At 42.7% G+C, this 24913-nt stretch overlaps 1 protein-coding gene across 1 annotated transcript in view; it reads left to right on the top strand.

Moving 5' to 3' along the window:
• The first annotated feature begins 8146 nt into the window (after positions 1-8146).
• MCF2L2 (MCF.2 cell line derived transforming sequence-like 2) overlaps positions 8147-24913 on the top strand; it is a 251845-nt gene continuing 235078 nt past the window's right edge. Inside the window, exon 1 of the mRNA XM_024124235.3 lies at positions 8147-8734. Coding sequence (XP_023980003.1) covers positions 8659-8734 — 76 coding nt within the window. The 5' untranslated portion in view covers positions 8147-8658. The remainder of the gene's footprint in view (positions 8735-24913) is intronic.

Raw genomic sequence — 24913 nt, 5'->3', positions numbered from 1 at the left:
TTAGAGGAAAACATAGGAAAAAGACTCTTTGACATAAACCACAGCAAGATCTTTTTTGACCCACCTCCTAGAGTAATGGAAATAAAAACAAAAATAAACAAATGGGACTTAATTAAACTTAAAAGCTTTTGCACAGCAAAGGAAACCGTAAACAAGACAAAAAGACAACCCTCAGAATGGGAGAAAATATTTGCAAATGAAACAACAGACAAAGGATTAATCTCCAAAATATACAAACAGTTCATGGAGCTCAATATTTAAAAAAACAAAAAATCCAGTTAAAAAATGGGTGGAAGACCTAAACAGACATTTCACCAAGGAAGACATACAGATGGCCAAGAGACACATGAAAAGATGTTCAACATCACTAATTATTAGAGAGATACATATCAAAACTAAAATGAGGTATCACCTCACGCCAGTCAGAATGGCCATTAACAAAAAATCTAGAAACAATAAATGCTGGAAAGGGTGTGGTAAAAAGGGAACCCTCTTGCACTGTTGGTGGGAATGTAAATTGATACAACCACTATGGAAAACAGTATGGAGGTTCCTTAAAAAACTAAAAATAGAACTACCATATGACCCAGCAATCCTACTACTGGGCATATACCCTGAGAAAACCATAATTCAGAAAGAGACATGTACCACAACGTTCATTGCAGCAGTATTTACAATAGCCAGGACATGGAACAAACCTAAATGTCCATCGACAGATGAATGGATAAAGAAGATGTGGCACATATGTACCATGGAATATTACTCAGCCATAAAAATAAATGAAATTGAGTTATTTGTAGTGAGGTGGATGGACCTAGAATCTGTCATACAGAGTGAAGTAAATCAGAAAGAGAAAAACAAATACTATATGCTAAAGCATATATATGAAATCTAAAAAAAAAAAAATGGTACTGATGAACCTAGTTGCAGGGCAGGAATAAAGAGGTAGACATAGAAAATGGACTTGAGGACGTGGGGTGGGAGGGCGAAGCTGGGGCGAAGTGAGAGTAGCATCGACATATATACACTACCGAATGTAAAATAGTTGGCTGGTGGGAAGCAGCAGCATAGTACAGGGAGATCGGCTTGATGCTTTGCGATGACCTAGAGGGGTAGGATAGGGAGGATGGGAGGGAGGCTCAAGAGGGAGGGGATATGGGGACATGTGTATGCATATGGCTGATTCCCTTTGTTGTGCAACAGAAACTAACACAGTATTGTGAAACAATTATACTCCAATAAAGATCTATTAAAAATATATTTAATTATTTAATGATTTATGCCAAAAATTCACATTTACTAAAAGTCAAAGTATAATGGCTAATCATAGTTAAAATTAACTAATTTCAATGTCCCAGGCACTTGACAAGAATTTAATACAACAATCCTATGACGTGGATACAATTATTATCATTTCTATTTTAAAGAAGAGGAAATGGAGGCCCAGAAAGATTACATAACTTGCCTCCTGCCATCAAAGTGGCGAAGCTAGGCTTTGAACCCAGGTGTGTCTCATTGCAGAGTACACTTCACTGCCTTAATCACTACCTTGACAGTTTAATACAGTTTCTTCCCCCAAATATAAAGTAAATGCCACAGCAGAGACCCTGAATATAAAACAACTCTCCAGCCCCTCTGAAAGATAAATTTGCTTTTGTTAAGTAGATTCATTCCAACAATTATAAGAGCTCCCCAGGAATCTTTCTTTGAATTGCACACCTGAGAGGGATAACAGAACTGAAATTGGCTTTTAAAGTGTCCTGGCCCCATTAGTTACTGGTTGCATAACCTTGGATTAGACCTTTTGGATTTCATCAGAACACGGATTATAACACTCCCCATAAAGGGAGTGCTATGAAAGGACACTGTAAATGGTTAGGAGGTGTATAAATGTTATTCTTGCCTAGGATTGCCAGATAAAAAACAGGACGCACAGTTAAATTTCAGACAAATAAAAAATAATGTTTTATATTTTAATTTTATTTGATATCAGAGACATATTTTTACTAAAAAAAATTGTGTTGTTTTTCTGAAATTTAAATTTTAGCTAGCATCCTGTATTTTTATTGCTAAATCTGGCAACCCTATTCTTGCCCGCATAGGTAGGGGAGCACGGAGGATGGCAGGCCCAGCGCCATTCCCCCCACCCCCACCCCCAAGTGGAGAAAATTAAGGCAAAGGGCGGGCTGAAGAGTTAACCTAGGGAGGCGGAAGAAAGGGAAGGGCTGGGTGTAGGAGGACTCCTTCTCAGGGGCGGGACTGAAAGCAGAATCCCCTGACAAGCAGATTCTACTGAGCCTCCGGTACATCCGCAACTCTTTCACAGCTCAGGCCGGCCAACACCCCACGCCCCCATCGCTAGGTAGAAACACAGCCGTCCTACCACCCACCGTTGCCTCGGCAGCGGCAGCGGCAGCAGCAGCAGCGGGCTCTGGACTGGCTGCCACTGGTTCCTCTCAGTCTCCACCAGCAGCACCGACACCACAGAGGCCGCCGCCATGTCCCTGGAGCCCGGACGCTTGTTGATGGGCGGCTGCGTCTCAGATGTCACCCAAATCCTCCCTCCATACCGTATAGAAGTCTCTTGTCCTCCTCTGGCCTCCGTCCAGTCCGAACCAAGAAATAGCCAATCCGAGCGAGGCATTCGGGAGGGGGCGTTACCACTAAAACCAATCAAAGAACAGAGCAGAGCTGCAGTAGCGGCGATTGGCCAATCAGGCTGCGTGCCCGCGGGGGTGTGGTTCCTGTTTCGTCCGCCCCGTGGGCTGGGATCCAACTGGGGTAGGGGCATGCTGTCCTTAGCCTCCTTAGGTTGCCTGCGTGTGCCATGGATGTTTCCTTCTGTGGGGTTCCTTTCCTCTCATGGGTTCCAGGGCGAAGAGCCCTTCATGACCTTTAATCTTTAGAGTTTTCCGAGGGGAAGAAGAAAGGGGAGCTGTCCTAAGATATAAAAGGGTGTGGGGTAAAAAGAATACAAAATTTTATAATGTTTTCAAAAATGTGAAAACATGTATTTTTAAAAAATCCTCCTCTTAATCGTCTCAAAATTGAAATTACAGAATTTTAAGATAGACTTAATTTTTTTCTATGCTATTTTTAAAAATTGAGATATAATTGACATAGTGTTGTGTAAGTTTAAGATGTACAACCTGTTGATTTGATCCCTTCATATATTGCAATATGATTACCGCTATAGGATTAGCTAACAACCCTTTCACATCACGTAATTATAATTTCTTTTTTTGTTTGTTTATTTATTTTTGGCTGCATTGGGTCTTCGTTGCTGTGCGCGGGCTTTCTCTAGTTGTGGTGAGCAGGGGCTACTTTTCGTTGCGGTGCGCGGGCTTCTCATTGCGCTGGCTTCTCTTGCTACAGAGCATGGTCTGTAGGCGCGTGGGCTTAAGTAGTTGTGGCGCATGGGCTTAGTTGCTCCGCGGCATGCGGGATCTTCCATGTCCCCTGCATTGGCAGGCGGATTCTTAACCACTGCACCACCAGGGAAATCCCTATAATTTCTTTTTTGATGAGAACATTTAAGATCTACTCTCCTAGCAACTTTAAAGTACATGATACAGTATTGTTGACTATAATCACTAATGCAGTGCATTAGATTTCCAGAACTTATTAGTCTTCTAGTTGCAAATTTGTAGACTTTATTTTTTACAGCAATATTGAGCATAAGGTAGAGCTTTCCCCTTCCCCCATGCATGCATACCCCCTCCCCAATATTAATATCCCCCACCAGAGTGGTACATTTGTTACAATTGATGAACTTACACTGACACATCATAATCACTGAAAGCCCTTAGTTCACATTAGCCTTCACTGTTTTTTGTTTTTGTTTTTCTTTCTTTCTTTATTTATTTCGGCTGCGTCGGGTCTTAGTTGTGGCACACGGGGTCTTCGTTGAGGCGTGAGGGATCTTTCCTTGCAGCACTGGCTCTTTGTTGTGGTGTATGGGCTTCTCTCTAGTTGTCGAGTGTGGGTTTTCTCTCTCTAGTTGTGGCACATGGGCTCCAGGGCACGTGGGCTCTCTCGTTGAGGCTGGAGAGCTCAGTAGTTGTGGTGCACAGGCTTAGTTGCCCCGCAGCATGTGGGATCCTAGTTTCCCCACCAGGGATTGAACCCGCGTCCCCTGCACTGGAAGGTGGATTCTTTATCACTGGACCACCAGGGAAGTCCCAGCCTTCACTCTTGGTGTTGTACTTTCATGGGTTTGGACACATGTATAATGATATGTGTCCACCATTATAAATCATAAAGAGTAGTTTTACTGCCCTAAGAATTGTCTGTGCTTTGGCTATTCATTCCTCCCTCCCCCATAATCGCTGGCAACCACTGATCTCTTTACAGTCTTTATAGTGTTGCCTTTTCCAGAATGTAGTGTAGTTGGAATCATGCAATAAGCAATCTTTTCAGATTGACTTCTTTCACTTAGTAATATGCATTTAAGTTTCTTTCTTTTTTTTTCATGATTTGATAGCTCATTTCTTTCTAACACTGACTAATATTCCATTGTCTGGATGTGTCACAGTTTATTTATCCATTTACCTACTGAATGACAGGTTGCTTCCAAGTTTTGGCAGTTGTGAATAAAACTGCTATAAACGTGTAGGTTTTTGTGTGGACATAAATTTCTAACTTTTGGATAAATACCAAGGAGCACAATTGCTGAAATGCATGGTAAGAATATGTTGAGTTTTGTAAAAATCTGCCAAACTATCTTATAAAGCGCAATTTTCCAAATTATTTGCAATCCCACCAGCAATTAATGAGAGTTCCTGTTACTCCACACCTTCACCAGCATTTGGTGTTGTCAGTGTTTTGGATTTGGGCCATTCTATTAAGTGTGTAGTGGTGTCATTGTTATTTAGTTTGCATTTCCCTGATGACGTATGATGTGGAGCAACTTTTCATATGCTTATTTGCCATCTGTATATCTTGAGGAAGTGTCTGTGAAGGTCTTTAGCCCATTTTAAAAATCAGGTTATTCTTAACTATTGAGTTTTAAGAGTTCTTTGTATATTTTAGATAACAGGCCTTTATTTTTTTAACAGAGAGATATATTTTTCATAACTATTTTCTATCAGCCCATAGCTTCTCTTTTTATTCTCTTGATAGTATCTTTCACACAGCAGAAAGTCTTAATTTTTTTTTTTTTTTGAAAGTCTTAATTTTAATGAAGTCTATCTTGTCAATTCTTTCTTTCACGGATTGTGCCTTTGGTGTTGTACCGAGAAAGTCTTCACCAAACCCTAGGTCATCTAGATTTTCTCCTATGTTATGTTATAGGAATTTTATAGTCTTGTGTTTTACATTTAGGTCAGTGATTCATTTTGAGTTAACTCTTCTGAAGGGAAAAAAATTGTTCCATACAACTTTTGTTTTAATTATGTAATTTATGTTGACTATGTCATGATGTAAATTTTATATCATACTGTGGTTTGCAGTCTAAGAATTTTGAAGAGCTTTGCTCTAGGCCAGTGGTGGTCCCAGGACCAGCAGCATCCGTAATCCTGTGTACTTGTTAAAAATGCAAATTCTCAGGTCTCATTCCACACTACTGAATCAGAATCTCTGGAGATGGGGACCAGGACTTTGTATTTAAAAAAATCACCTGTATTTCCAGGTGATTTTGTTAGTTTGAGAACCACTGATCTAGACTAAACTGGGTGGCCCCAATGGTGCCTAACCTTACCTGTGGCACCCAAGGTGGGTCCTTTGTCTTTCCCTTCATTGTTGGAGGCAGTGCTGACAATCCACCAAAAGGGAGGTAGAATCTACTTTGGCAGTGCTTGGAGGATGGTTTGTCTTTCCAAGCTCAGGCAAATCCTTACCTGAAGGCAGAGAATGGTCTAGATTCATAAGATAAGTGATACACAGTTTGGTTCTTGTGCCAGCAGCATCTGCAAAATAAGACTAAAGCCCTAAAGGGTTATTGTGGGGCTTAAATGATGTTTGTGAAATGCCTACCATTATACCAGGTGGCAAAGAGCAGTCACTTACTATGTGGCGGTGGTAGCTGCTATAATTGACACTGCCTATCACAACCCTGAGCATATAATTGATGTTCAGTAGATGTGACTGATTATTAATTCATTCTTTAGAGAGGAAGGCAGGCTATTCTGACTTGTTCCTTGATTTTGCCATATATTAGAGCAATGTGATTTGTCACAGACAGGAAATAAATCATAATTAGAAAAGATAAAGAGAGGCACAGAAGGGAGGAGGGCAGGGAAGGAGAGAAGGCAGGAAGCATGTCCATATTCATAAGAGCAATGGAGATAATAATAACTGTTTTCTCAGAGGAACAAGGAGGTATGGGCTATTGAAAACTACGCTCATTTCTTCTTAGTTACAGTTACAGGATTTCAGAACTGGAAAAGGGAACTTGGAGATCACAGACCCACCCCCTCATAGCCCAGGTGAAGCAGCTGAGGCCCCAGGAGAGCGTGTATTAGAAATGGGGGGACAGAACTGGTTTCTGAGGACAGCCACTGCCTGTTACATCTTGCTATAAAGTCAGCCAATTCATCTCCATGGAAACCTCTGAAGATTGTGAAGGTACAGATGTGGGAAGGAGACCAGCCTTCTGAGTGTGATTTATTTCCTTTCTATTTCTTTCTTTTCTCTCTCATTCCTATTCATAAGCTTCACCTGACTCTTCTTGCTCTTCCCATTCTCCCGTCCCTTCCATCCATGATTCTTACCCATAAAACCTGGCTTAATTTGAGAAGCTGAGGTCACTGGATCTGCAAAGTCCAGAACGTCCCACATTATCAGTCTCCTTAGCAATATGCTGGTTTCTAGGGGCCAGTTCACAGTTAGCTCTGACTGGTCACCAGGTACTGACTACTACCAACAGAAAACACCTCATTTGGTTTCTCAAAAATACTTGTGACCCTTGAAGAGCCAGATACTACCGTGGAAACACAACCCAATGCTGTTTTACTCCTTTGGGCCTTTAAACCCTTTCTGAATTTCTCGCAGGAGGTTGCTATGAAAATGGTTGCTCTACTTGTGCAGGCAAAGTGCAAAGAGCCCAAACATCACAGGAGAGAAGAACCTCTGCACAAATTTCACGTAGCAGGTGGACTAATATCATCTCTTAACCACAGCCCACAATTGTTAGCAGAAAGCATTTAAAAACGTCCCCAAACCCCTGGGATGAGTGGCTCTTACTAGAAATTGAATCCAAGGTGTTTGTTTGGGGTTTGGCTTTTTACGTGCCAAAGAGGAAAGCTGAGCTTCCCAGAATTGGCTCAGAACCTGTGGGTGGTCCTGGCACTCTCGCAACAGGGTCCCCCCTTTTAGGAATGAACTGAGGGACAACCTGACTAGATTCTCGTTTGCTCAGGCTTTTCACGTGGAGCTCTACTGAATTCGGTTAGTCCGCCTATCAGGTAGTATCTGGAGCCACCTAAGGAAGCCCCGGGACAGCGTCTACCACTGGATAGTTGCGGATCCGATGCTCTCCGCAATGGCGCTGTGCCAGAGCCTTTCCAGGAGGGCGCACTGGCGCGCCTGACAGTTGGCAGATGGAGCGGGGGCGCATGGGAGGAGCTGCACAAAGGAAAAGGCCCACACAGTGGAGACACACGTACGCACACGCGTGCGGAGCCCGGTCGGTGCACAGCCCGCGCTCCCGGCTCCAAATGCGAGTGTGTCCAGTGGACGCAGATAACTGAATGAGACAACCCCTAACAGGGGGAAACAAACTCCAGCCACCGCCCCTCCCCCAAGCCCGGAGTCAGTGGATGGGACGGGCAGCTGGGCCTCAAACAGCCCTCCTTCCAGAGCCCCAGCGGGGCGGCCGCAGAACTCCCTGCCAGTCCCTTTCTCGCCTCGGCTTCTCCGCAGATACCTGGCGGGGAAGGAGGAGAGACGAGCCAGGGAACCGAGCATCTGGCGTTCAGAACCCCGGTGCTGGCGGGCGCACCAAACTCGCTGTCTCCTCTCCCACAATTGGAGGACAGACCTTGAATCGCCCCCATTCTTAGGGGAATGGGCGCACCTGCCCCACCCGAAGAAGGGCGGTGCTCGCGCGCGTGCGCGCCTCTCCGGGAGCCTCGGGCACCGCCCCCGGGCGGGGAAAGGTGGGTGCGGAGGCGGGAAGCGCAAGGGCGCGCGGCGACGCGGGGTGGCCTGCACGGCTGAGCCCCGGACATCTCAGCTCCTCTGCCTTCCGCACCCGCTGACTCCGCGTGCCCCCTGCGCGCTGACAGAGCATCCTTCATCCCGACGCGACCCTCCCGGGAAGCAGCGCAGGGCGTCTGACCACAGATCCAGAAACCCATGCGCCCCCTCGGCCCGCGACGCCAGAAGCGCGGTTACAGCGAGATTGGGGCGACTTGCTTTTCTCCCCTCCAGAACTGCCGCTTCCCTCTCTCGTAAAGCCAGTCGTCAAGTTGGAAAAGCCGCTCCACCTAATCTTTAAAATAACCCCCTCCGGGGCGTGGCTGGCGTCCTCTAACCGCGCGGCCCTGGAGAGTTGGCCTTGGCTGGGAGTGACTCTCGTTTTGTGCCTGAGGAGAGCAAGGAAGAGTGTGAGGGCCGAGCATCCTCGCGAAGAGATGCCTTTAAAAAGTCATCCATAGCATCAGTAGAAACAGTTTTTTGTTGCTTTGTTTTGTTTATACCGAGTGGTTTTTCGGCGAAATGCTGTTTTGGTTAAAAGAAGAAATGGCCCCTCAGGAGTTCACCCGGCGACTGACCACAGTGATCGCTCGTGTCGGTAAATGACGCTTAATTCTGCGTTTTATTAATGGAGGGTGGGGGCGTTGCCTGGGACCTGGTCTCCCCCCACCCCGTCCTCCGTCGCAGCCCTGGGATGGCCGAGGGGCGCCTGCCCAGCGTGTGGGCCTCGCTGCCTCCGGTGCTGCTCTGTAACAGGCGTCCCTGGGGCGCTGCGCTCGCGGCCTTGGGCGTCCCCCGCGTCTGGCGGGGCCTGAGCAGGCCGTGGGGCAGGAGCCTTCACCAGGCAATTGCCGAGTCTGTTGAGCGCTAAACCCAGGGCTAGCTGGCTGTTAGGATCTGTTACCCGCTGCTGACCGCGGGCAGGGGTGGCCAGTTGTGTAGTGATTGACCTGATACTGAGAAAGGAGAGGGAACGGGAGGAGCGAAGGCTGGTGCTTTCCAGCAGAAATCGCTGCCAGGCCACTGGAGGGTCCTTCACGAGACAGCGTGCTGGGATGCAAGTCACAGCAGAGAGCCGGGGCGCAGTCCAGCTCCCTGGCCTGTTCTATAGAAGTACGGCCTGGAGGTGTCGCCCGGCCCCAGGTGAACCCCACCGAGAAACCTCTGCCAGCCCCACGAGACTGAGCAATTCTAATCCTCTTCCATGAGTTTAAAATGGGGAGCAAAACATGCGTGCCTTCCTCCTGAAATAAGGGTTGTGGTGGAAAGACAGGCCCTATACCGCAAGAGAACATTGAGACAGTGGCAAGGTAATTCCTTCTTAACATTTTCTCCCCCACCCCTTCCCTGGACCTCCTCAAATAAAAAAACACATTCAGGTTCAGATCCTTTGGATTTAGATGACTAGAATTATCCCGATAATTTTCTCTGTTGCTCACTTCACTTTGAGACCCTTCTGTGAATGCAAATCAGTTTTTATTGATGAAGTCAGGAAGTTTTTATCTCAGTGTTCCACGCATTTGTTAAAACAGCCTTTTTGGTATTTATATGATAAATATTGCTTCAATTAGTGAGCTGTTATTGCTCTTTGAGCACACTGGTTCAGTGTGTTTAGTGCAATAATGATATACATCTGGAATGATACACATGTGATATATTTTGTGAAGATGATTTGTATGGGGAGGCTCATTCTGTTTTAACAAATGTTTCTGGTGCCAAATGTGGCCACTGAACTGGTTTTTCTTTAAGACAAAAGGTCAGTATAATCCTACCAGAGAAGGCCGAATGTGAAATAACTGCCGAAGATAGGATAGAATAAAACAGAACTTGGAGTTTGAAATATATTGAATGCTGAGATGATTGAGCTAAATACCAACATGTGCAAGAAACTGTGGTGCAGGAAAGAGCACTGGACTGGGTGTGTGACTATCTCCATTTGAATTCTGCTCTGGACAAGTCATTCCACCTCAGGCTGGAAAATGGGAATTTTAATAATCCTTCCCCACCCAGCTCAGTCTGCTTGTAAGATAATGTGGGTGAAAATGCCATCTAACCTGTGAATGTGTTATTGGTCCTGTCCCTCGGCCCTTTGCCACTAAAGATCTTGGGCAGATCACTGGGCCTTTCTCAGGGTGAAGCTTCCCATCTGTTAAACGAGGAGGTAGACTTGGATGATTATTAAGTTCTCTCCTGTTTCTTTTTTTTTTTTAATTGGGGTATAGTTGTTTTACAATGTTGTGTTAGTTTCTATTGTAGAGTGAAGTGACGTAGAGTTACCTGTGCTGTACAGCAGGTTCTCATTAGTTTTCTATTTTATACATATTAGTGTATATATGTCAATCCCAATCTTCCAATTCATCTCCACCCTTTCCCCCCTTGGTGTCCATACATTTGTTCTCTACATCTGTGTCTCTATTTCTGCCTTGCAGACTGGTTTGTCTGTATCATTTTTCTAGATTCCACATATATGCGTTAACATACGATATTTGTTTTCCTCTTTCTGACTTACTTCACTCTGTATGGCAATCTCTAGGTCCATCCACGTCTCTACAAATGACCCAGTTTTGTTCCTTTTAATGGCTGAGTAATATTCCATTGCATATATGTACCACATCTTCTTTATCCATTTGTCTGTTGATGGGTATTTAGGTTGCTTCCATGACCTGGCTATTGTAAATAGAGCTGCAATGAACATTGGGGTGCATGTGCCTTTTTTTTTTTTTTGCACATTTCTTTTTAAAAAATATATTTATTTAATTTATTTATTTTTGGCTGTGTTGGGTCTTTGTTGCTGTACGTGGGCTTTTCTCTAGTTGCAGAGAGCGGGGGCCACTCCTTGCCACAGTGCACAGGCCTCTCACTGCAGCGGCCCCTCTCACTGTGGAGCACGGGCTCCAGGTGCATGGGCTTCAGTAGTTGTGGCTCACGGGCTTCAGAGCACAGGCTCAGCAGTTGTGGCACATGGGCCTAGTTGCTCCGCGGCGTGTGGGATCCTCCTGGACCAGGGCTTGAACCCATGTCCCCTGCATTGGCAGGTGGACTCTTAACCACTGCGCCACCAGGGAAGCCCTGCATGTGTCTTTTTGAATTATGGTTTCCTCTGGGTATATGCCCAGTAGTGGGATTTCTGGGTCATATGGTAATTCTGTTTTTAGGTTTTTAAGGACCGTACTGTTCTCCATAGTGGCTACACCAGTTTACATTCCCACCAACAGTGTAAGAGGGTTCCCTTTTCTCCACACCCTCTCCAGCATTTATTGTTTGTAGATTTTCCGATGATGCCCATTCTAACCTGTGTGAGGTGATAACTCATTGTAGTTTTGATTTGCATTTCTCTAATAATTAGTGATGTTGAGCATCTTTTCATGTGCCTCTTGGCCATCTCTATGTCTTCTTTGGAGAAGTGTGTATTTAGGTCTTCTGCCCATTTTTTGATTGGGTTGTTGGTTTTTTTTGATATTGAGCTGCATGAGCTGTTTGTATAATTTGGATGTTAATCCTTGGTCCGTTGATTCGTTTGCAAATATTTTCTCCCATTCTGAGGGCTGTCTTTTCATCTTGTTTATGGTTTCCTTTGCTGTGCAAAAGCTTTTAAGTTTCATTAGGTCCCATTTGTTTATTTTTGTTTTTATTTCCATTACTCTAGGAGGTGGGTCAAAAAAGATCTTGCTGTGATTTATGTCAAAGAGTGTTCTTCCTCTGTTTTCCTCTAAGAGTTTTATAGTGTCCGGTTTTACATTTAGTTCTTTAATCCAGTTTGAATTTATTTTTGTGTATGGTGTTACGGAGTGTTCCAATTTCATTCTTTTACATGTAGCTGTCCACTTTTCCCAGCAAGATCTCTCCTATTTCTGTGGATGTAGGATCTTCTCAAAGATCTGGTAGGCAATATTCCTTGGCTGACACCAGGCTGCCCGTGGGGCCCAGATTATGGTATTTTCTTGTCCACCTTGCTCCCTCCCTCTTTCCATAGTCAGCTCCATGCAAGATACAAACATGAATTTGTTGTAGTTTCTGCCCTCAAAGAACTTCTAACGACCCCTGGCATTTGTGTGCTTTACAGCATTCTGTCTCCTCCTGTGTAATGTCACAAACCTGTGAAGTAGATGGGGTATACATTATCACCCCCATCTTACAATGAAGGAATTGAGACTTAGGAGGTTCATCTTTTAAGGTTTCAAGAGGTTAATGAATGGCAGGTTCAGGACCAGAAGGCACTCTTCAGATGCTCTGTTTGGGGATCTCACTGAGGGGGGTCTCTAACCCTGCAGCAGCGCCTGACTTCATGGAGAGCTACACTGAGTAGCTAGTGGAGTTGCTAGTTACAAGGCAGCTAGCGGCTGCCTTGAGGGAGTATGCAGTAATCTGTTCTCTGCTGGGAATCAGCTGCTCTCCTTGCTTCTTTCTTTGCAACGGGCCTAGAGAGTAATTCAAGGCCACCTCAGAATGTGCCTCTCACACAGCACACTTTGGAGATGGGGAAGCCATCGTGTGCAGGGGGCCTTCTGTTCCACATTTTATCATAACTGTAGGGACAATAAACTCACACGAAGCACTGGCTCTAGGCTGTGTTTGCAAGTGCTTTAAAATGATTTGAATCAGAATCTTTGGGGGTCTTCTATGCCTCCTTCAGGAGGAGGGTTTTTGTTTGTTCTGTTTTACTCTTCTCCAAGCTGCAGTGGGCCTTCACCTGTGCCCTGGAGTCCAGTTAGAGGGTTGGCTGCTCTCCCCCCAGGAGATGAAGGCTTTTGTCTGTAGGGAGAAATGCACTTTCCTGGGCACCTCCCCTCCTCCAGGTCTGCCCTCCATGGAAGCTCTCTCTGGTCTCCCACCTGGTCCCCAATCCAGGGAGAAGAGCTACAGGTGGCTGTGAACACCCCTTGCATCCTGGCTCACTCAGCCTTTCACAATTCATTTAAAACTTTTAGATGATTTCTTCTTATTTACTTGTATGGGGTTTAAGACAGGTTATACTTTGGAGTTTATTTGTTTTTTTCTTGTTATTAAGGTGGGAGTGAGCTTCTTTCTAACATTCTGGGTTCCAGGGAGGAAGCAGAATGGCTTTTTACCTTGTGTATATTTCACAGAGAAAATGTGCTTTACCCACACAGCTTTCCTTCATTACAGTGTTGTTTCAGGTAAGCTACTGTGTTTGCTGTACTAGGACCTTTGCAAACTATTCTAGTAAACTGGGTTGCAAATGTTTTCTCTGTGTTTTGCCAGGTGACCTTGAATGTTAAATAACTGTGGTTCATTTTTTAAAAATAAATTTATTTATTTTATTTATTTATTTTTGGCTGCATTGGGTCTTCGTTGCTGCACGCGGGCTTTCTCTAGTTGTGGTGAGCAGGGGCTACTGTTCGTTGCAGTGTGCGGGCTTCTCATTGTGGTGGCTTCTCTCGCTGTGGAGCACAGGCTCTAGGTGCACGGGCTTCAGTAGTTGTGGCACACAGGCTCAGTAGTTGTGGCTCACGAGCTCTAGAGCGCAGGCTCAGTAGTTGTGGCGCACAGGCTTAGTTGCTCCGCGGCATGTGGAATCTTCCCGGACCCGGGCTCCAACCCGTGTCGCCTGCATTGGCAGGTGGATTCTTAACCACTGCGCCACCAGGGAAGCCCTGTAGTTCACTTTTAAGAGAGCTAAAAAATGCTTCCTCCCACCTGTTATCCAGCAACCAACTAAGCACAGGGATCTCTTGTGTTAGGGAGCCGGGGGTGTTAGACACAGTCATTGGATGCCTGGATCCCCACCAGGACCTCCCTTGGCCTCCTGTGTCCAAGGGCCTATATTTGTGCTACAAAGTCTCATCTGTGTTCCCTATTTTTAAAAATGCTTCAAGTAGCCCAGAATTTCTGCTGAATTACACTCAGTATAGATAATTTAAAAATCTCTGCCAGAATAGTTGAAATCCTTGGGGATCAAAATGGAGATGGTCCTGCTCATCTTGGAATTTTTCTTGAAGGGTGAGGCTGTTGTCATATCTGTTTCTCTTTAGGTGTTAGTGAGTATGGCTCAGCCAGAGAGCCTCTGAGCCTAGACTAGCACCATGGACTAGCTTTTCCCAAACAGGTATAGGTTCTTTTTCTGTTTACTGTGAGAGATGGGAATTGGTTGATTTTAATGAGTTTGGAAAGGAAGACTATGTCATTATCATAGGCTTACTGAATTCAAGCACTTCTTTCTTTCTTTCTCTTTTTTTTTTTTTTTTTTTTTTGCGGTGCGCAGGCCTCTCACTGTTGTGGCCTCTCCTGTTGCAGAGCACAGGCTCCGGACGTGCAGGCTCAGCGGCCATGGCTCACGGGCCCAGCCGCTCCGCGGCATGTGGGATCTTCCTGGACCGGGGCACGAACCCGTGTCCCCTGTATCGGCAGGCGGACTCTCAACCACTGCACCACCAGGGAAGCCCCAAGCACTTATTTCTTACTAGCAGGCAATAATGATGATAATAACCTTAAGAGATTTTGGAATTTAACACATTGATATTATTAAAGATGAGTGTATTTAATTCACATCAGCAAAGGACAAAATAGTTTGTTTTGTAACACTCTACTAGTAGTGGCAGGGCCAGGATTTGAACCCAGTCACATTTGGCTCCAGAATCTGCATTCCTGATCACTGCTACTCCATAGTCCATGCTCTCTAGGTTGTGGAGGAATCTCACAGAACCTCAGAGCAGGAAGTTCCACTGGGCCTCATCAGCAAAGTGCGCCATCAGGACCTGAGGCCGCTGTTCGCTCCCTGCTGTCACCTAGTCTCTGCTTCCCTCTGGTGTCTGGACCATTCTTCTGCTCATCTTTGCAGATAACTCTCTATGCATTGATCAATGGGTATGAACCCCATGTGGGCATCCCCAGCCACTGTCCCCTTCCAGATCTAGAGACTGGGTCTCTCTGTACAACTTCACTTTCTGGAGAATCTGATTGGTCCAGCTGAAAGGAAGCTTAGGCATTTCTGATCATATCAGCTGTGGGCTCAGAAATTGGCTTGGTCTTGGATTGGGGGAGGAAATCCTCGGAGGAGAGGGCTTTAGACTGTGCAACACCTCCAGACAAATGTGGTAACTTGGAAGGCACTGACCTTATGCTGTCAACCTTTAGAATTAGTAAGGGTATGAAATACTGGGGCAGTTTTAAGAGCTTACTCCGGGCAAAACAGAAGCTTGCCTTGTTTTCAGTGTGCTTCTTCTTTCTTTGGGATATATTCCAAGGCCCACCACCCTTATGTGGCCCCCTAGGTGCTTAGGCACCACAACTACATCAAGATATCAACTGGTCAATGAACAGATTTTTACAGAGTGCCATCCATGAACAAGGCACTGTGCCAGGCCTACAGCCCACGAGCTGTTGAGGGGAGAGCGTTAGATGGGGTATCTGCGGGCCTGAGTCAAACTCCGGCTGAGTAACCCAGCGGCGCCTGCGACACCCAGCAGACAAAGGATCTGAGGGGTTTGAGGAGGAGGCCTGTAAGCCTCTGGCCTGGAGGAGAGTCTGAGGCACAATCTCATGGTTAACATCAAGAGTCAGGGCAAAAAAGCCACAAGCTGGTCCCTGATTGGTTGCTAATCCAGATAGTGCTATGAGTTTGGAGGCTGAAGTTGTTGTGAGCCTCAGTGATTCAATAAAGCTTCATACTAGATGTGTGACTTGAGCTGGATCCAAATGGAAGGAGAGGATTTAAGTAGGTGGAGAGGGGGTGGGGTGAGGAACGGCCCCCTTTGGTACCTGCGTTGCTTTTCCTGTGCTAGTTGTCTCATCTATTCTACTCTTTGCTCATGCCTCTCTGGTCAGTGATCCTCTCCCCTGGACAACTGAGAAGCTTTGCCTTGAAAGCAAGAATGACCTCAAGCCAGAAGGCAGATTTATGATGTCTTAATGTTCTTCTTTCTTCATATACATAGATCCTTTTCTGGGGGAAAGAAGCTGGAGAGGCTAGAGGACATGGAAAGAATATTAAAAATGGTGTTTTCATAGCTACCATTTATTTTCTGCCTGTTTAGTGTCACATATTGTGATATATATATATATATATATATACACTGTTGATTTAATTAAATTTAATCAGAAGTACCGTCCATTTTTATGGAGTAGAAATTTGAGACTTAAACAGGTTAGGAAACTTGCCCAACGTCATACCAGGTGGAAAGGTCAGAATTAGAAGTCAGGATTGGCTGTTTTCAAGACCTATGGGTTGTCATAGAGAATTCCATTGCAGAATGGAATATAAACCAGTAAATGATAGACATTAGTGAGTTTTAAAAATCTTTTGAAAAACCTAATGGAAGCGAAAAGCATTGGTTCCCTGAGTATAAGTATTTTACTAGCCACTTGAACTGTTCATTTATTAATAATCACTTTCTTCCAAAGGAAAGCTGTCATTTAAAATTTGAGGATTTACTTTGTAGTCTTTAAACATGGAAAGGTGATAAACGTGTAACACTTAAACAAGATTAAGCTTTTGTTAAGGAAGACATTTTGGGAAGTGCTGCCTATTTGGCACTTCCTGTACGAAGCACCAGAGTCTGAGGGAAAGAAAACCTAATAAAGTTATAACTCCCAATTAGAATATAACAGCAAGGTAACAGCACCAATGTGCTCTTTTATTTGGTATGGAAGAACCCCTAGATTAAGAGGACTTTACTGTGAGGGAGATTCAAGTACAAAGTATATACAGGTGGACAAACTACAGGTGCCCAAAACGTTTGAGCACATTGGTCTCCTCTGGCTTATAAGCGTTAATTCTGGATTTCTTTGTCCAGTTATCTTATCCCAGGTCCTCTCCAACCAGGTTTTAGTTTGTATGTCTATTTTTTTTAATCTGTTATCAGATCAGTTTAAATTCATTTTAGCCCTTTTCTTTTTCTCTACCTACGGAAGCTAGAATTAATTCAATCACCAAGGGGAAAGAGATCTGTCTGCCTGATTCTCCTTATTCAAACCCCCTATTTAAGACTAACCACATTTAGTGAGGACCTCCAGAGCTGGGCACTGGGCCAGGTGCTGGGGCTGGGGTGTGAAGGAGCAGCCGTGACCCCTGCCGGTGGCCATAGGCCCTGTGAAGGCCAGAGCCAGGCCACCTCCACTGTCGTAGCCCCAGTGACCTGCACCGCTCCTCAGGTGTACTGGGGACTTGGAGGAATGGAAGGTCCTTCTGGAGCTTACAGTCTGACAAGGAGGCAGATGGTAAGCTGCAGGCTTCAGGAGGGAATTTTAGGAAGTCAGCCATCACTCCCCAGTTCCTCATCTCAAGGGCCTCTGTCCTTGTGGTCTCCTAGCCTCTCTGCTTCTCTGTCGTCCACATTTGCCGCCTTGCTTGTGCACCTGGTGATTCAGTTGTGAAACTCAACTCTTTCCCTCAGTATCTCAAAACTCATGTACACAGAAGCTTAGAGGGTTTAGGAGAATTTTCTGAGGATAGGAGAGGAGGTGTTTATGGTCTGGAAACACAGACACTTTGAAAATTGGAGCTGGAGGCATCACTGTGTTTAAAATGTCCTGTGGCCACTCGTTTTACAGGCCCTTCCCTTCTCCATATTACTGGCTCCTTCCCTCCCCTGTGGCTCCCTTCTCTCTCTCTCTCTCCCTCTTTTGTTTTTCCATTAAAAAATTGAGTTTATTTTTGACAAATAAAAATTGTATATTTAAGGTGTACAATGTGATGTTTTGATATACGTGTACCTTGTGAAATGATTACAACCATCAAAGTAACTAACATAACCATTACCTCCCATAGTTACTTTCTTATTTGTTTAAAAAAATTTTTTTTATCGAGGTATAGTTGATTTACAATATTAGTTTCAGGTATACAGCATACTGATTCACAGTTTGTTTTTTTTTTAACATCTTTATTGAAGTATAATTGCTTTACAATGGTGTGTTAGTTTCTGCTTTACAACAAAGTGAATCAGTTATACATATACATATGTTCCCATATCTCTTCCCTCTTGCATCTCCCTCCCTCTGATTCACAGTTTTTATAGAGTTATTCTTTCCTCTCTTTTTCTTTCCCACTGTCGAGGAAGGTCTGGTGCAGGACCTAGAATAGAAGGATGGGCCTCATGAACTCCCCCACCCGCATCCCTCTACTTTTCATTCCATTTTGTTTCTGTTGCATTATTTTTCCCTCTAGCAACCAAAAGAAGCTTTGCTTACAAAGGAGGAAGAATCTCTCAGGCTGTGAAATGGGATTTAGACCTTGACATATGGCACAGAGATGAAGAGGAAAATTCCACTATTCAAACCTGGTTTTTCCCTTCAGGAGTGGCATGCGCATTTTCTCCCTCGGTGCCTTGGGAAAACTAAACCAGATTTTAAAAAGAAAAATCATGTTCATCATTTTCTGTGGCTTTATGGTATAATCTAAAAAAGAAATAGAAGAAATGAGAGGGGAACGAATATTATGTGATATTTCATAAAGGCTTTAAAAACTCTGTTTATAAAAATATACATGGCCTGTGTTTAAGGTTTGGAAGAGTCAATATTAAGGTATCAGTTCTCCCCAAATTGATCTATAAATTAAACACAACTCCAGTCATAAGTCTATTACGTTATTTTTGGGGTAGAAATCAACCAGCCGATTTTAAAGTTTATGTTTGGCTAAAAGGTACTATAATAGTCAAAAAAGAATTTCTACAAAGCAAAGTAATCAAGACAGTGTGGTATTGACGAAAGGATAGACACATAGATCAATGGAACAGAATAGAGAATCCAGAAATAGTCTCACACAAATATGGCCAGTTGATTTTTGACAAAGGTGTGAAGGCAATTCAGTGGAAAAAAGTATAAAGGCAATTTCAACAAAAGTTGCTGGGACAATTGGGTATCTATATTCAAAGAATGAACCTCACCCCATATACAAAAATTAACTCAAAAGTAGATCATAGACCTAAATGTACAACCTTGGTTGAACAGGGTTCTTAGGTTGACACCAAATGTATGATTCATGAAAGAAAAATTTGATAAATTGGATTTCATGAAAATTAAAGATGTTAGCTCTGCAAAAGATACTGTTAGAGAATGAAAAGACAACTAACTGACTGGGGGAAAAATACGAGTCACATATCTGACAAAGGACTTCTATCCAGAATACATAAAGAACTCTCAAACTCAATGAAAAATAAAAAACAAAGAACCCAAGTTAAAAATGGGCAAAAAAAAAAAATTGAATGGATGCCTTACCAAAGAAGATACACAGATGGAAAATAAGCACATGAAAATATGCTTAACACCAGTAATCATCAGGGAAATTGCATACCTATTAGAGCAGCTTAAAAAATGATAATACCAAGTCATGGTAAGAATGAGGAGGGTCTGGATCTCTTACACACTGTAGGTGGGAATGTAAAATGGTACAGCCACTTTGGAAAATGGTTGGCAGTTACATATAAAGTTAAACGTATACTTACTCTACAACCCAGTAATCCCACCCCTGGAGAAATGAAAACTTATCACACAAAATATGTAAGTGAATGTTTATAGCAGCTTTATTCTTTTTTTCTAAAAATAAATTTATTTATTTATTTTTGGCTGCATTGGGTCTTTGTTGCTGTGCGCGGGCTTTCTCTAGTTGCGGTGAGTGGGGGCTACTCTTCATTGCGGTGCGTGGACTTCTCATTGCAGTGGCTTTTCTTGTTGCAGAGCACGGGCTCTAGGCTCACGGGCCTCAGTAGTCGTGGCACGCAGGCTCTGTAGTTGTGGCGCATGGGCTTAGTTGCTCCGCGGCATGTGGGATCTTCCTGGACCAGGGCTTGAACCCCGTGTCCCCTGCATTGGCAGGCGGATTCTTAACTGCTAAGACACCAGGGAAGCCCAGCAGCTTTATTCTTAATCACTAAAAACTGGAAACAATCCAAATGTCCCTCACCTGGGGAATGGATAAACAACTTGTGGCACATGTGTACAATGGAATATTCAACAATAAAAATAAATGAATTATTGATACACACAACATGAATAAATCTGAAATGCATATGCTAAGGGAAAGATGCCAGACACAAAAGGTACATATTATCTTTATATGACATTCAGAAAAGGTAAAACTGTAGGGATGGAGTGGTTGCCAGGGGTTAAGAGTGGGGAGGAGGTGGTTTGACTACAAAGGGATGATGGAACTATTTTGTATCCTGATTGTGGTGATGGTTATACAACTCCATGCATTCGTCAAAACTGGTGGAACTGTACACCAAAAAGAATGAATTATACTGTATATCAGTTTAAAAACAAATTTTAAAAAGCATTACCAAACAAAAAATACGTGCTCGTTTGTCCAACATTTGGAAAAGACAGAAAAAGTACAAAGAAGAAAGTCTATAATACCGCCTCTTGGGTATAATCAGTTATCCTTTGAACATACGTCCTTCTGGTATTTTTTCCTTTGGCATTTTTACACAGTAAAAATGATACAATCTAGCTCTCTCTCCTTATATATATCATACATATTACATATATAATTATAGTTTTTAAAACTATACTACAAATTTAAATTATATTAAACAATTCCATATATTATAAAACATATTCACAAATAATAATTTAATGTATTTATAAATTTTTACTATGTGGTTGTACCGTAATTTATTTAAATATTGCCCTAATGTTGGTCATACAGATTGTTTCCAGTTTCTCAATGTTATTTGTTTTTTATTTTTATTTTTATTTTTATTTTTTTTTTGTGGTACGCGGGCCTCTCACTGCTGTGGCCTCTCCCGCTGCGGAGCACAGGCTCCGGACGCACAGGCCCAGCGGCCATGGCTCACGGGCCCAGCCGCCCCGCGGCACGTGGGATCCCCCCGGACCGGGGCACGAACCCGTGCTCCCTGCATCGGCAGGCGGACTCCCAACCACTGCGCCACCAGGGAAGCCCTATTTGTTTTTTAAATGCAAGGAATATCTTTGTTCAGAAATCTTTGCACACATTTCATACACTTCAGACTTTTTTTTAAGGATAGAGTTCTAGAAAATGTTATTAGATCAAAGAATATGAGTACTAAGTTTTAAAATACATTTTGATCGAGTTGCCTTCTGGGAAACTTATACCACTTTAGTGGCCTGTCAACAGAGTGTAGGGGGGTTCTTGATTTCACCAGATCTCTTTATCAGCGTTTGTGATCATCTGTTTCCTTATATGTCAAATGGGAGAAATGACAGAGTTTTGAAGTAATGCATGTTAAGTGCATGGCACAATACGTGCGTTGTTGTTAGCCGTCTTTGGTGATGTTATTTTAATTTTTGCTTGTTTGATGAAAGTGGCATAGTATGCCACTTTTTTTTTTGTGGGATCCTCCCGGACCGGGGCATGAACCTGCATCCCCTGCATCGGCAGGCGGACCCCCAACCACTGCGCCACCAGGGAAACCCAGTATGCCACTTAAAAAATTTTTTTAAATTACTAGTGAACTAGAATGATTTTTTAGTAAGTTTATTTGCTGTTTGAATTTTTGCTTTGTGACTTGTTCATGTGAACTTTGGGACCAATATATTTTTGTGTAGGTTTTTTCTATGTCAAATATATTAAGTCTTTGTTAAGTTTATAGCAAGTACTTTTTGTTTTCCAGTTTGCTATTTATTTTATAATTTTTTTGAATTTAATTTTATTTATTTTTTTATACAGCAGGTTCTTATTAGTCATCAATTTTATACACATCAGTGTATACATGTCAATCCCAATTCATCACACCACCACCACCCCCACGCCACTTTCCTTATTTCATAGTTTTGCTTTTGATGACTTTTAACATATAAAGGTTTTTTTTTTAATTAATTAATATTTTTGGCTGCATTGGGTCTTTGCTGCTGCGCGCGGGCTTTCTCTAATTGCGGTGAGTGGGGGCTACTCTTCGTTGCAGTACACAGGCTTCTTATCGCGGTGGCTTCTCGTGTTGCGGAGCACGGGCTCTAGGCATGCAGGCTTCAGTAGCTGTGGCATGCAGGCTCAGTAGTTGTGGCACATGGGCTTAGTTGCTCCATGGCATGTGGGATCTTCCCAGACCAAGGATCGAACCCTTGTCCCCTGTGTTGGCAGGCAGATTCTTAACCACTGCGCCACCAGGGAAGTCCCAACATATAAAGGTTTTAAGATTTTGTGCAGACAAATCTTTAGGTCTTTTATTTCGTGATTTTTTCTATTGCTTTTATACACTTCTTCAAATAAAGAACAAGTAGATAATCATCAGGTTTTTTCTAGTATTTTAATGGCTTTGTTTTTATTTAATGTTTGATTTTAAATCTCTATATGTTTTTGTCTGTGATATGAGACTCTAAATTTTTTCAGGAGCATTTATTAAATATTCCTTTGTTAATTGATGATGCCTCCTTCTTTATATATGAAGTTAGTTTAGAATTTATAGTCTGTTTTTGGGTCTTCCTTTTTATTCTTCTTTTTATTTTTATAACAGTTCCACATAGTTTGGATTATTATCGCTATATAACATCTTTAAATATCTTCTAGGAGAAATTGCCTTTTTCCATCAATCATTTTGTTCAAAAACATTTTCTTAACTCTTCTAGCCTTTATAATTCTTTCAAATAAATTTTATAATTATTCTGTTAATCCCCTTCATCCCCACAAATTTACTGTAATTTTGAATAGAATTCTATTAAGACTATAACTTAATCTGCGAAGAACTGACATTTTAAGATTTGAATTTTTTTTCCTTTTAGAAATATGTCTTGTTCAAATATTTTGTATTTGAAGTTTTTTGTTCTTTTCATATAGATTCTTTCATTCCTTATTAAGGTTATTCCTTGGCAACTTATGTGTTTTTGTTGTTGTTGCTGTTGTTGTTGTTGCTGTTGTGAATGTAATCTTTTTTTTTCTTACTAAATCTTTTCCCTAGTTATTGCTGGAGTATTAAATACTTATTTGGGGATATTTACTTTTTTAACCTGCTCTTTTATAGAACTATGAAGTCTAATACTTTTACAATTTTCTCGTGTGTGTGAATGTGTGTGTGTGTGTGTGTGTGTGTTTAACACATAGGTACCTGGTAAATATTTGTCATATAATGACTGATAATCATGTCATCACTGAATAGTAATTACTCCCTCTGGCCCTTTGTTTACTGTATTTGACTTTTTATTTCCACTTCATGTTTCTGTGTTAGAAGATTCAAAACAATGCTAAATATGTCAAAAGTATTATTAAAAAGAATTATGTATTTAGCTTTGGGTTCATATTATTATAGAGGGTTTTATACTTGTTTCTGCTCAAGCCATTTGTTTTAAAAGCCACATTTTAATATAATTTTTAATATTCACTTAACAGAAATAATTTAAAAACCCAATCATAATGCCCACGTTATTTTGCATTGTGTAGGGACTCTACCCCTCACGTGCATCTTATGTGTAGTGAAGGCAGTAGGAAGACTGTCTTATCTCATTTGTATAGCTCGCTCAGGTTACACTAGCCTTTGGGGGTAGCTTTTATTTTTTTATATTTTTAATATTTTTTATTTTAATTTTTACTTATTTATTGGCTGCTTTGGGTCTTTTATTGCTACATGCGGGCTTTCTCTAGTTGTAGTGAGCGGGGGCTACTCTTCGTTGCAGTGCGTGGGCTTCTCATTGTGGTGGCTTCTCTTGTTGTGGAGCATGGGCTCTAGGCATGTGGGCTTCAGTAGTTGTGGCATGTAGGCTCAGTAGTTGTGGCTCACAGGCTCTAGAGTGCAGGCTCAGTAGTTGTGGCGCACAGGCTTAGTTGCTCTGCGGCATGTGGGATCTTCCTGGACCAGAGCTTGAACCCGTGTCCCCTGTATTGGCAGGCGGATTCTTAGCCACTGCGCCACCAGGGAAGCCCCAGGGGGTAGCTTTTAATTATGAAAATTTTAAGATATCACAAAATAGAATAGTCTTACAAACCTTATTCCATCACCCAGCTTCAACAACCATCAACATTTTGCCATAGTGATCAATAAAGTTTATAAAGGTCAGGCAGTATTCTAAAAATATTATTGAGGAACATGTTGGAAACCTTTGTATATGGAATGAGTAACCCAGATAAAATAAGTTTTTAAAATTTTTGTTAGTACATTTCTAGTTTACCAATGAAAGTTATACATGCTGTTTGTGTAAATCACAAATAATACAGAAGAATGTGAGGTTAAAAGTCAAAGTCTCCCTGTCCCACTCTCCAGTGGGAACCACATATCCATTTAGCACACTTCCTGTAGGGCTCCCTCCACATGTATGTAATTGGTTGTGGCAAATCCCTTCTCCCTGACCCACAGGGAATGAGGTGTCCCTGCTCTCCTGTGTGAGGGAAGATCGGAGAGATGAGAGGGTCTGTAGTCCTTGTGGTCCCCTGTCAAAGGGTGGGAGTGTGGTGGCCCTCAGCAACACCACCAAATCCTTTTATTCCTTTCAGCCCTAGGCCAACTCTGGGGGAAACTCTCCTCAGCGAGTACACCTGACCATTTGTGTGTTGATTGTTTTCAAAAGAAAACAAAGTCTAGTGTATATAAGGAAAAAATATCTCTCCCTTTAATATGACTTTGATCTTACTTCTGGTAAAATAATAATCCTGATGCTCTTGTGCTATGGATAATTCAAATCCTTCTTGAGCTTGTAGATTACTTTTAAAGAGAATATTTATTTATTTATTTGGCTGCACCAGTTCTTAGTTGCGGCACGTGGGATCTTTGTTGCCATGTGTGGATCTTTAATTGCAGTGTGCGGGCTCTTAGTTGCAGCATGCGGAATCTAGTTACGTGACCAGGGATCGAACCCAAGCCCCCTGCATTGAGAGCATGGAGTCTTTTTTTTTTTTTTTTTTTTTTTTTTGTGGGAT

Source organism: Physeter macrocephalus, chromosome 1 (assembly GCF_002837175.3).
Source record: "Physeter macrocephalus isolate SW-GA chromosome 1, ASM283717v5, whole genome shotgun sequence".
In the NCBI taxonomy this organism is placed as follows: domain Eukaryota; kingdom Metazoa; phylum Chordata; class Mammalia; order Artiodactyla; family Physeteridae; genus Physeter; species Physeter macrocephalus.
The sequence above is the reverse complement of the archived record's forward strand: the minus strand, read 5'-3'. Positions and strand labels throughout refer to the sequence as shown.